At 40.1% G+C, this 12,189-nt stretch overlaps 1 protein-coding gene across 1 annotated transcript in view; it reads left to right on the forward strand.

Moving 5' to 3' along the window:
• ZNF652 (zinc finger protein 652) overlaps window positions 1-9,888 on the forward strand; it is a 25,685-nt gene extending 15,797 nt beyond the window's left edge. Inside the window, exons 3-6 of the mRNA XM_003642788.6 lie at window positions 2,947-3,094; window positions 3,401-3,516; window positions 4,811-4,955; window positions 5,371-9,888. Of these exons, the coding sequence (XP_003642836.1) occupies window positions 2,947-3,094; window positions 3,401-3,516; window positions 4,811-4,955; window positions 5,371-5,882 (921 nt within the window). The 3' untranslated portion in view covers window positions 5,883-9,888. The remainder of the gene's footprint in view (window positions 1-2,946; window positions 3,095-3,400; window positions 3,517-4,810; window positions 4,956-5,370) is intronic.
• The last annotated feature ends 2,301 nt before the right edge of the window (window positions 9,889-12,189 follow it).

Here is a 12,189-nt window from a genome sequence, read left to right on the forward strand (position 1 = left end):
AGGCTTCAGGGGAGAATGAAATTATAACATATAAGTGGTATTATAAGCAGAAAATTTTACAGTACTGGAGAGGCAAGCAGGTGAGAAAGAAACTAGTGAAGTCAGGATTTGGAGTTGTGTTAAAAATGTAACTTGTTTAAATCCTACTGAAATAATCATATAGAAGTAATTTACAGCATTGCATATAGCTCATGTATTCACAGGGAAATGCATGAATTCAGTGACTAAACCTGTTCATGAGCCTGCCCTGTTCTCAGTGCAAGTAAATCTTACTGATAATACGAAGATGTCTGGTCTTACCAGAAGATTTGCAGTGTATCATTTTATACAACAATGGAAGCCTGTGTTGTAATAGAACCGTTTTAAAGTTGAAGTTGTGGAAAGAGTTTTAGTTTCTTATTCATCTGGTGGTTTGTACTTTGCTCATAGGCATCTATGTTCTCATGTAACTGGGGGCAATGTTGATTTATCTGGCGATTTGAACGTGCTTTTTTGCCTTGTTAAACTTGGCGTGGCGTTGCCTAGTTGAAGTACTTCCACTGCCAGGGTGAAGCAGCTTGGGTTCACTTTCTGTGCAGCTGAAATGTCTGGAGTTTGTAGGGCAACAAGGTTTTTTTTTTTGTCTGTCCAGTGAGTTTTTAGTTTATTCATTTGCTTAAGTGCAAAACTGAATTGTTATTCAATTCCCACTGTGTGGGAGATGGTTGAAATGTTTGTTGCAATTTCTCTTTGCTATACGACTCAAATGCAGATCTGTATAACACTATGCTATTTTTCCTTATGTTTCAGCTCATAGGAGGAAGACTGCAGGAAGGAATATAATATAATGAGTCTTGAGCATAGTTAGTAAAATGCATAGATATCTCAGTATGTTCTTTGAATTTTTGAAATAAGCTATTGTGACGTTTTGTGTGGCAGAGAGCACTTAAGTTGCAGGAATACTCTATCAGCTGGATGACTCAGTCACAGCATAAAATCTTTTGACTCTAAACAAGAATTCATGAGTAGTTTGAATGTGTAGGATAGAGTACAGAAGCATCCCATAATCCATGCAACTGTGGGCCTTTGAGGGGTTACATTCCTTTGCCCAAAGGAGTGGAGAAAGAAGTTGTAGAAATTGTTTTATATCCAGTACCAGAAGGATCAGTTCCAGGAAGCTTCCCAGTTATTCCTAGTGGTGGAGGCACTGCTACACATCTTCACATTTTTGCTATAAGTATATATTCAGCAATTATTTTTGTTAGGCTTAACGTTTGGAATGCTTTTCACAGCTGCCTGCAAATTTGTTTTTATTACACTTGGCAAAAGGAGTAAAGGGATGTGAAAGTGTTACATTGATGTAGGGTTTAATATGTCAAGGGAGATACAATTATCTAAACGCAAATGGCTACATTATGTAAGAGGCGATTGAACTGATAAATATGACTGACTATTCTCTGTATTTTTCATCCAAGTGATGGAATATGTCTGTTTTTTCCAGATAATTTCTGTTTTTATCCTTTCAAAATGAGTACCTTCACAGAATTTTCATTGTCATCTTAGAGTCTGTGTAGTAGATGTCAATGTTAGTGATCTGAATTGCTTGCTGCTGATCATCAGTGAAATTGTAGATTGACAGCTTCAAGCTTCACTCGCTTATCCTTAAAGGATTTTTCATCATTTCTTAGCATTACTTTGCTCTCCAGGGTCCCGTTCCATTCTGTGTTCTCCCCCCAGCTCCCCTGCACTGCAGTTTGCTCCTGACATGCCTCCAAGTAGGTACTTTCTGAGGTAAAGAATCTCCTTGCAATCAGTATAGTGAGTGTTGTGCCAGATTCTCCAGGCCTGCAGAGATTCAAGTACTGTGGAAGCAGCATTACTTGCTTATGCAGAGAAGAAACAACTCAAGCTGACAGAAGACATAATATTTGTTAGTTCTTCAGTGCAGAGCATACAGCTGTTCCAGCTTTGGGGGAGAAGGGTAATTGATTTACTGGGAACCCCGAACACCCCAACAGCTATCAAAACCAACAACCTACAGTTCCTTCCCTCTTCACTTGAAAGATGAAGCTGACTTGGTATCTTCATATGTATGGCTGCTGTCAAGTTTCAAAACTCAGATTATTATGGAATTTTCAAAATTGTGCAAGGATTTTTATGAAGTCTTTAGCAAGAACCGTTGGGAAGAAAACGCATATAAAAGCCTGTTCATCCTGCTCATCGCTGACTTAATGGATGTTTCACAGTAGTTACGGAAAGAGATTTAAAATACTGTTTGCATGTAATCATTTTAGACCTCCAGCACTACTGATGTGTCTAAGGGAAAAGTCAGAATGTAAAACATGGCAATGACAATGTGCTGTACCAACTGTGTGCCAGGTTCTTTGCATGATCAATAGCTGAAAGATGGAAGCTGTCTTCTGTACAGAGCTAAAAGAGTGAGAGTGGTTTGACTAGTTCAAGGGTTAGTAGACCTGCAATCTCAGGAGTCACAGTCCTCCTAAAGCCAGGCTAAGTGGACAGAAAGGCTTAACAGCTGGATGGTTATAGGCTCCTTCACCTTTATTGGCTTCTTCCCACACCAGGTTTTAGATTACCAGCAGCATCAGAGCCCGTGAGGTTGTAGTCTCTGTTAGGACTCGCAGCTTTGCTACCTGGAGGTTGCATCCAGCTATGTATGTGTTTTGGAAATAAGCACAGAGGCTGTCATCCTCTTTGGCTAGCACCAAAATGCAGTGTGTTAACACCCTCTCTAATCCTGCTTAATTAAAATAGCAGGCTTTTCTTAGTGCATTTGCTTCAACTATGAAACAGTGAAAGTATTCTGAAGTGCAGTCTGAGACAGTACACAGCATTTTGCCTTCTTTTGGGTTTCCTTTTGCAACATGAGAGGAAGACACACAGTTTAACTCTGCAAGGTTGAATCTTTCTAATGTAAACTTCCTTGTATTTATCCTGTTCATTCAGTGTGTTTCCTGTAATAAGTCATTCAAGAAACTCTGGTCCCTCCATGAGCATATCAAGATTGTCCATGGATACGCAGAAAAGAAATTCTCTTGTGAGATTTGTGAAAAGAAGTTCTACACCATGGCCCATGTGCGGAAACATATGGTTGGTGAGTTATTGATCAGTGCTTCTGTTGGTTCTACCCCAGATTGTCTTTGTTGTTTGTCACTCAAGATTGTTTTGGGGAGACAGAAAATAAGGCAAATTCAGTTGTCCAAGCATTATCCATAGCTAAAAGGTCAAGTCTGTAATATTAACAACAATCAAAAAATATATATGTATGTACATAACATATGTATATGTACTCGTAAGCTGTATAATACTAATCATCTTCCTGCTCAGTGCTGGAGAAGAAATTTGATTCAAGAACTGTTTGCATTTTAGTGACCATCTGTAACATACTGTTGTGTTGCAGCACACACAAAGGACATGCCTTTTACATGTGAAACCTGTGGGAAATCATTCAAACGCAGTATGTCTCTCAAGGTACATTCCCTACAGCATTCTGGAGAGAAGCCTTTCAGATGTGAGGTGAGCCTGTAAATATGAGTGTGTTCAGATGTGGTAGCTTAAGACATAAGATTAATAACACTGTCAATAGGTGAAAAGAGAATTGACTTACTTGTAAACGAGGTGCAGTTTCACAGGAATTTGGAGAAAATTATTCTCCATTTGGAGAGCACAGGCAGAGCACATCTAACAGCAATTCAAACTGATAGGTATTTGGTTTGCTTTTAAGGTTGACTGTCATGTTTTTCTCAATGAGAATGTGGTACAGCAGGATTTTAACACCAGTTTTCCCTCAGTGATCATAGTAAAGCAGTAGAGTGATGTAAATTATTGTGCTCCTGCTCATCCTGCCCACTGACCTGAAACAGAGGTGGCAACAATGAAAATAAATTGCAGCTCAATTTTTCACTTATGAGGAAAAACTCTGGGCCTCACTGCAAACAGTTACCTCCTTGAGCTGTAAGACTGTACTGTAAATCAGCATTTCCTAAACTGTGTGTGTTGGAAGCAGGGGGGATCTCAATAATGCATTCATGTGTATTTGTGATTTGTAGTTCTTTGCCTGACCCCAGGAAGGAGGTCTGCATGGGATAGACTTAGCCAGTCATATGTCTAGTGCAGATAATGTCTCGATCATGTGATGGGGATGCTTGTGGATATCACATGATGGAGGCAGGCTCTGGTGCAGAGCACTTCCTGCTTCCAGGTCAGGTCCAGTGATTGGCCTTGTCCACACAGTGGAGGAAAACTCCAGCAGCCTGTGAAGTAGTAATGGCAGTACTGCAGCCACATAGACTTGGAGAACTTGTAGGAAAATAAATTACCTCATGCCAATAAATAATGGCTGGGAAACCGATCTGTCCTTCTGAAACACAAGCCTTAGTGTGCTGCTTTTGGTTTTGCTGTGTGAGCAGAGTCCTCTAGTGGAGGCATGCTGTAGTCCCACATCTACAGCTGGCAAAGCTGCAGAATCTCCAACTGGTACATTAAGTGAACAGAAGCACTTTTCTGTTGCCAGAACTGTGCTATAACTATGTCTCTCCCAGAGTTCTACCAACAGCTCTGTCAAATAAAGTCTGCAACCATTCTGTGCTCCTTGCTGAGACCACTGTGGCAGCAGACCTTTTAGTACAAGCCAGATTCTTCTGTCGTTAAGTAACTTAAGTCCTGCATTTGTAGGATGTGAGGGCCTGTGTTTGTGCTAGTTGATGAATTCTTTCCTCCTTCACTTAGTACGTTTGAGTGCTATCCTATGATTGCCTTGCTTCCTGATGTGTGATGCCTGAATATCACGGTTGCTGTCCTTCTGTTGCAGAACTGTGATGAGAGGTTTCAGTACAAGTATCAGCTGCGTTCCCACATGAGCATCCACATCGGGCACAAACAGTTCATGTGCCAGTGGTGTGGCAAAGACTTCAATATGAAACAGTACTTTGATGAGCACATGAAGACACACACTGGTAAGAACTTAGCAGAGAAAGGTACAGGCACCTGCAGGACAGAAACGTTCCTACTCTTTTGCCTGTATTCCCTCCCTTGGAACTTGGGATCAAAGCTGTTACCCAACATAGAAAATCAGAAAGGAGAGGGTAATAGGGTAAATTCCTGTAAAATGAAAAGAACAGTTTATAGTCCTATGATTCACTGCTTGGGGAACTGAGAGGTTAGGCCTTACAGAAGATTTTCTTGGGCTGTCATAATCCAAAGGTGGGAGAGAATATCATAATGTCTGGGGGCTTCTGGGAAACAGATGACTCTGTTTGCTGAAGGTAGCAGTCAGAATAGCTTTTGTAGTGTGCAATTTGTATAAACATGCTGAAGTAAGTGTTAGCAAATGTTCAGTGTGTAACCAACTGCTGTATCCATATTTGTCAGGAGAGAAGCCCTTTATCTGTGAAATCTGTGGGAAAAGCTTCACCAGCCGCCCAAACATGAAGAGACATCGCCGAACTCACACAGGGGAGAAGCCCTACCCATGTGATGTGTGTGGCCAGCGATTTCGCTTCTCCAACATGCTCAAGGCACACAAGGAGAAGTGCTTCCGTGTTACCAGCCCCGTTAACGTGTCATCTGCTGTCCAGATCCCACTGTCCACAACTTCTGCCACCACAGTTCCTGCTGTAGTGAACACACCCACCGCCCCAACCCCGCCAATCAACCTGAACCCAGTGAGCACACTTCCTCCACGCCCCATCCCCCATCCGTATTCACATCTCCACCTACATCCTCATCCTCACCATCCACATCATCTTCCAGTCCCCCCTGTTCCCCATTTACCCCCTCCTCCCGCTCTTTTTAAGAGTGAGCCTTTAAATCACAGGGGTCAGAGTGAGGACAGCTTTTTGCGACACCTGGCAGAAAAAAACAGTTCAGCACAGCACCACTAACATCTTTGCTTCCTGCCAGCTATCTTCCCATTTTATGCACATGGAAACATGCCCTCGTGGAAGTGCAGAGGGTTACTTGATGAGGACTTTTCGTCTCTCTCATAGCCCCAGCAGATGGTCCTGATTTTTCCTTTGAATCAGTTAGCAAACAAGGAAATCCTGTTTTGGATCAGCAGTGCTCATTTGAACCTGGGAACCAACAGGACTTAACCCCAATTTGCTTGTGTTTTCCTGGTGACTTTTATAAATTTCGGATACTGAGACTTGTGGAATTTTATAATTTCATATCAGCTGATGAGGTATGCTTGCTTTTATATCCTGGACTTCTCCTCAAAGAGGAGAGAGGCCTGGTTTTCTTTGTACTAATCGGAAAGGCTGTGAGATTAATACAGAGCATTAATTGTATCACTGTGTATCGTAATGGATTCTTTTCAGCTTTTGGTGCCGGCTATGGAGTGAGCCAGCCACGTATCACGGTATATTTGAGCATTATAAAGAAAGACAAAAAAATTTCTTGTTTGTGTAGCTCTCCTAACACACTCTTTATTTTACTACAGAAATTATTTTAGAGTTTTTTGTATAGACCTATTTAGTAGTCAGTTTCTAAAATGAAATGTATTTCAATAAGCGGTGTAATTTTTTCAGTGTAGCTGGACCTATGTTGTATAATAGATAAATTTTTATAATCATCAAAATGTGATTCTTAAAAGATGCATATAACTTCTATAGTTAAAGTTATTCTTACAACCGTACAACTTAAAACAACAAAAGGTGCTTCAGAGAAGAAAGGAATCCAAGAGGTCTCTGGAAAGGTTGCCTCAAAAGTGATGTTGATTTCAGAACTTTATGTAATTTATTTTAGTAGGTTGGTGGGGTTTTTTGTTTTGTTTTGTTTTTCTACCTTAAGTTTCCCTTTCCACAGTTTCTGTTAAGAGTTTATGGAGATGGACGTTGAGATACTGTATTCTCCCTCCTCAGGTTTCATTAAGTTCAACTGGAGTCAGCTGTGAAATGGGCTGGAGAGGGAGTATCTCAAGTCAGCCAAGCATCTTGATGTAGGAGAGCCTGTTTTAATGGCTTTTCATGGTATGATTTTAAGCTGAGGATCCTATCAAATGCTGCTCTTCAGGTTGCTTTTTGGAATTCTTGGAGTTAGGAGAGGGTAATTAAGTGAAATCATAAATGCAGTGTTTCTGACTGGTTGATTGTAAGAGTGAGAAGTTCGGATGAGACAATGGTGTTTCAGTTGCATCGTTAAGAAAATGCTGACAGCAGTGTATGTGCCATGGGAAGCTCCATCCCATAAATATACTGTGCATAAAATTATGGGATGATTTCTAGGAGTTGTAGTCATATGTTTGGCAAATCTAAGTTCTACAGTTGTAGGATAGGAAGCTTTGAATTGTAGGCATGTCACTGTTCCATAATCCTGGGAGGCAATGAGGAGGAAATGACAAGTAGTGCAGGGATGGTGGGCTGGAATGCCAAATGTATATGTTTTAACCATCAAGTAGCTATTAATTTTTCAGGTTTGTATTTCTCTTCAACTAAAACTAAGTATAGCAGCATTATGCAATCTAGTAAATTGTTGCCACCTTCAATGAAGACAGATGCTCAAGGCAACGCACTGTAAGTTCTCACTTCTTTAAAATTCATACTCTTCTGAGCTGCTTTTTAAATTAAATCCCACCAAACTGCAGATCCAGAGATCCTCTAGGCAGATGTCTAACTTACCGTTCTGCTTACTAATGAACTGGGGTTTTGTGGCTGATGGGATTAATTTTTTCAGTCTTCAAGATAGCAGAAATGGTGGAAATTCTTCTTCCTGCTACTTCCTCAAAGTTAATGCTTTTAAGCACTGTGTTTGGAAACACTATGTCCTCTGTCTGTTGCGAATTAGCTCCTTAGTTGATGTTTTTCACGATTTTCTACCATCTAATCATTAATATTTTTTTCATAACATGCATAGCAAACTGTAGGAACCAGGAAGGGCAATTTTGGCCCAACAAACCTACTCGTTTTTGACTGAGCTGAAACCCCTTCCAGCATTTCTGAAAAATAAAGCAATGTGGTTTTTTAAATGTTTTCTCTACAGTATTTATATACACTCTCTTATCTTCTAGGCAAAAAAAAAGCCAGTAACAGAAGTGAATTTACACTCGTGATGACAACTGTTGTATTTACTGTGGCTGGTCCGCCCCAGAGGTTCTATGCATTCCATGTCACATTTGCACCCTACATTTCTGTTGTGCCACTATTTTACGGTCAGGCCCATTATTAAATGATTTTTAAATGCTAAAAATCAGTTGTATTCCCTTTTTTCAAAATGATCTTCTCAATAAATTTACCATATTAGGTTGCTATTCAGAATGCTGAAATTTGGAACACGTTTTTGGGTTTTTTTCCCTATTGTTTAGTTCAGAGCAATGATCCCTTTATGTTTTTCTTCCAAGACTTAACAAACTTAGGAATTCCTTTCTGTGGAAGAAGATTAAACTTTCTAACCAGTTTCACAGTCTGTCATAATGTCAACAGATTCTCCTTATTGTTTGGGACAGACGTAGTGAAAGCTGACAGACTGGTCTAGGAGTGTTGCTGCAATGTGGGATTTTATAAAGTACATCTTTTACCATAAAAGGAAAGTGGGTGTTACAAAAGTCTGGAAATTAAAGGGTAAGGTTTGCTGAGGCTTTTCACTCCTGCTTCAATTTGCGTAAGTATGCACACCTACAGAATTTGTGCAACACTAAGGAATGTATTCAAGTGTGTTTACTACTTTTTGCATATGTTAACAAGCTGAGAATAATATTTTGTTTGAGTTTTATTACATTTGGTTAGCACATAAGCTTGGTTTGTGTTACTGAAGTGCTGTCTTCAAGAAGAGCAAAAACAAGTAACCCCAATTTCAGGTTTGGTTTGAGCATTCTTGGAAGGTGAGACTGACTTCTCCATTAGTTTTCCAAAGCATCCTACAACCTAAGGGGAACTTTTACTTAATTTTTGAAATTACATTGGAAGGGGAAGAATTCAACAGAATTAATATTGCAATTGGGAGATTGGCTGTTTAAAGGACAGTGTCTTTTCTAAAGAAGTTTAAGCCACTGGTCCTGCAGGCAGTGCCTCATCCTTACTAAGGGCACTGTCTGTGTGGGCTTGTTTATGCAGTGTATTATCTCAGGCTCATTTACCTTCCTAGATGAAGGTGTGGTGGTTATCTGTTTTGTATTGACTTGCCTGTCTGAGTTATTGGCTCTCCTATGTACACAGCGTGGATGCTTGGTGGATGATCTAATTTGTATTGCTGTGCACATCAAAAGTTGCTGTCACCCACCTTGTGTTCCCAACCACATGGGAAATTATGGGCTTTTGAAAGAGTGCTTTGAGCTGAATGTGGGCTCTTATCACTGGGAGATTAGTTGTATCTCAGCACTGCAATCCCTTTGGATACTTATGCCTTTGCCCTGTTGCATCTCTTGAGCATGTAATAGCAATTTTCAGTTTATTGGAGAGGAGAAGGCAAAACTCACAAGTATGCAGTTTAAAGATAGTGCTTCCCTTTGATACTTTCAGTCTGTTTTAAACAGGTCAACTGAAAGACCAGGTTTTTCTCTGAGCTGAAAAGATTGCTATTTTTTGTAATTTATTTACTGACTGCCTATTTCTTTGCACTATAGTGGCCGATGGTGTGAACATTATTGGGCTGAGTACCATTTTGTTAGGAGGTGGAGAGTCTGTTGTGCAGAGCTGTTTCTACTGCTGCAAAGGTAGTGCTGCATTGACACGTTCTGGTTTGATTATGAATTGCAGAGTACGTAGGCCTTTAAGAAAACAATAAAAGAACAAGCAACGTGCAAATACGGCGCTGGAGAACACTAAATAATGTCAAACTTCTTTTTTCTTTTCTCTTGGGACTTGACCTCAGGGTTGTAAAATGTTTCAGTAATTGTTTTATGCTTTCTTATTTCTATTAACTAGCAGTATTAAAAAAGAAAACCCACCACCATGATGTGTGACTCAAGAGGATTTTTTTTTTACCCACTACTGAGGAGCATCTCACCTGTAAATAACCATCATTAGCTACAAGCTCATCAGTCCAAAAACAGATAAATCCCATTCCTCTCTAGACCATACCTTAAGTATTTCCAAAGTAGAAAAAAGGTACTGTGAAAATTAATGACTTTTAAATGGTGTCGTTCTTCTACAGTTCAACTTTGAAAGCAGAAGTGTCACCATGCGAGTTTTGGCATGCATGGTAAGATTTAAACAGTCCTCCATGGCACATCACTTGCCAGCTTCTATCAAATAAATCTGCCTTGTACCATAATGGCTGTTCTGCTTGTAGCTGAAGCAGTTTGGTACCTTTGTCACCATTTGGTTTTGTTTTGTTTGGACAGTGCTTTTTGCTATCAACTCAGAGGATCTGTTCTTTAAAGGGTGCAGGTAGGGAAGAAGGATCATTTGTTTTCAGAGTTTGTGTGCACGTGGATAAAATCTGATCATTTTTTGTGGAAATTTCAGATTTTCGTAACTGGAATTTAATTCAACTTAATTAACAGAAAGAGAAGGAAATTTGAAGTAAGTTGGCACTAATTAGTATTGCCTTGCTGACTAAAGAAGGTATAACTTAGTAAATGTTTGGATTTAAGCACATCAGTTGTGCTGAAAACAAACACTGCTGTATATTGTAGGTGTACTGGAGGCACAGCAGAAAAATTAAAACCCACTGCAAAGGAAAGAGACGTTCAATGGGAAGGCAAGCACTTGCATTTTGTGTAGATACAAAGCCTCCCTTAGCATTCACATGATGATAATAAAAGATGGTTATCCTAGCAGCAACAGGAGAATGGTGCAGCTTTTAAGCTCCTAATGTCAATCTGAGTGTGAGATGAGCGTTAGGTTAGTGATGCCGTGATTCTGATTTCATGTTCACTCAGCAGCTCTCCACGATGACTTCAGCCTGAGCTGTTCCCATTAATTGTGCAGAAGTTCTCTGTGGATCACAGAGGGCGCCCTCTGCTCTCAGAAATTCGGACAGAGCTGTGCCTTTTTCAGATGAGGATAAAGATTGGAAGGGTTTGAAGGCTTTTTTTTTCTTTTTCCAGTTTAAAAATTGGCCTGTCCTCCTTTTTTGTTTTTTTTTGTTTGTTTGTTTGTTTTGGCCAATAAACCCTCCTGCTTCCTCGATCTGTTGCTGCTTTTACAGATTGGAATCAGCAAATACACCTTCTGATGAAATTTCTCTGGATATTAGGAATTGCCTTTGTACTCAGTCATGGCCCATATGTGTACAAAGTGCATTCTAGCAGTGCAGGCCTCTTTGTGTACTGAGAATTTATGTACACAAGCACTGTAGTCAAATGGAGCTTCCCTGAGAGCAGCAGTGGGTGTAGGTGTTCACAGTCTGTTTCATCATATTACTAAGTAGTTCTTTCATCCTTTTAATTTGGCATGAAGGTAGATTTGTGTGGTATGTGCTTGCACTCCCAGTTTTCATGCTGTTTTCCACAAACTGAGGCCCTACACCATGTACTCCAGCAGAATAGCCTTATGGTATGAACTTCAAACACATCTGAAATGGAGAAATGATAGAATATTTTGCTCCAGAAAGGAAATGGTGCTTTGCTTTGGTTTGTGTTTGAATTCCCTGCCCTGAAAAACCTGCCCAGGTGGAGGCAGAGCAGAAGTCCCTTGCTGAAGTGATCTATTAACGTTAATTATTATCTTTTGCTTGGAGAACTCTGAACATTGTTGTTACCTTTTCTTTCCAATCAACCCATATGACAACAGCAGGGTTCCCTGATATTTTTTTTTATCTTGGTTCTGCACAAAGGTGACATTTGTAACCACACTGACAGTAATCAGTAGAGGATGTCTTTTCAATAAGCTGCACATCTAAATTTTCCTGAGCTAGGTGTCTGGTTTCCTAAAGGGTCATTGAAGCCTTTCAAGCTCCATTGACCGGGTACAGCACCCAGACATAAAGGCTGGTGGGAAAACACCCCTACAGTTCTCATGGACTGGTGAGGTCGGTTGATTTTCTGATATGCTGCTGAACTAATGCACTTTCCTAAGATAAGGAGAGGCATCAAGGGCAAGAGCTGAAGTCTAATGTGCAGTTTAAAGACGCACACGTGCATAGCCTGTTCAGATTTAACTTTGTTTAAATGATTACCTCTAAAGACAATTAATCTTGCTAGGCACATACAGTGAGTTCATTAGAAGTACTGGGATAAATTGTGTCACTGAGTAATGCAGGTGGTTTCTCACTTCAGGGGGGACTTTTCCATTCTTGTTATAAATTACAGGA

The sequence above is a fragment of the Gallus gallus genome, chromosome 27, assembly GCF_016699485.2.
Source record: "Gallus gallus isolate bGalGal1 chromosome 27, bGalGal1.mat.broiler.GRCg7b, whole genome shotgun sequence".
Taxonomy (NCBI): domain Eukaryota; kingdom Metazoa; phylum Chordata; class Aves; order Galliformes; family Phasianidae; genus Gallus; species Gallus gallus.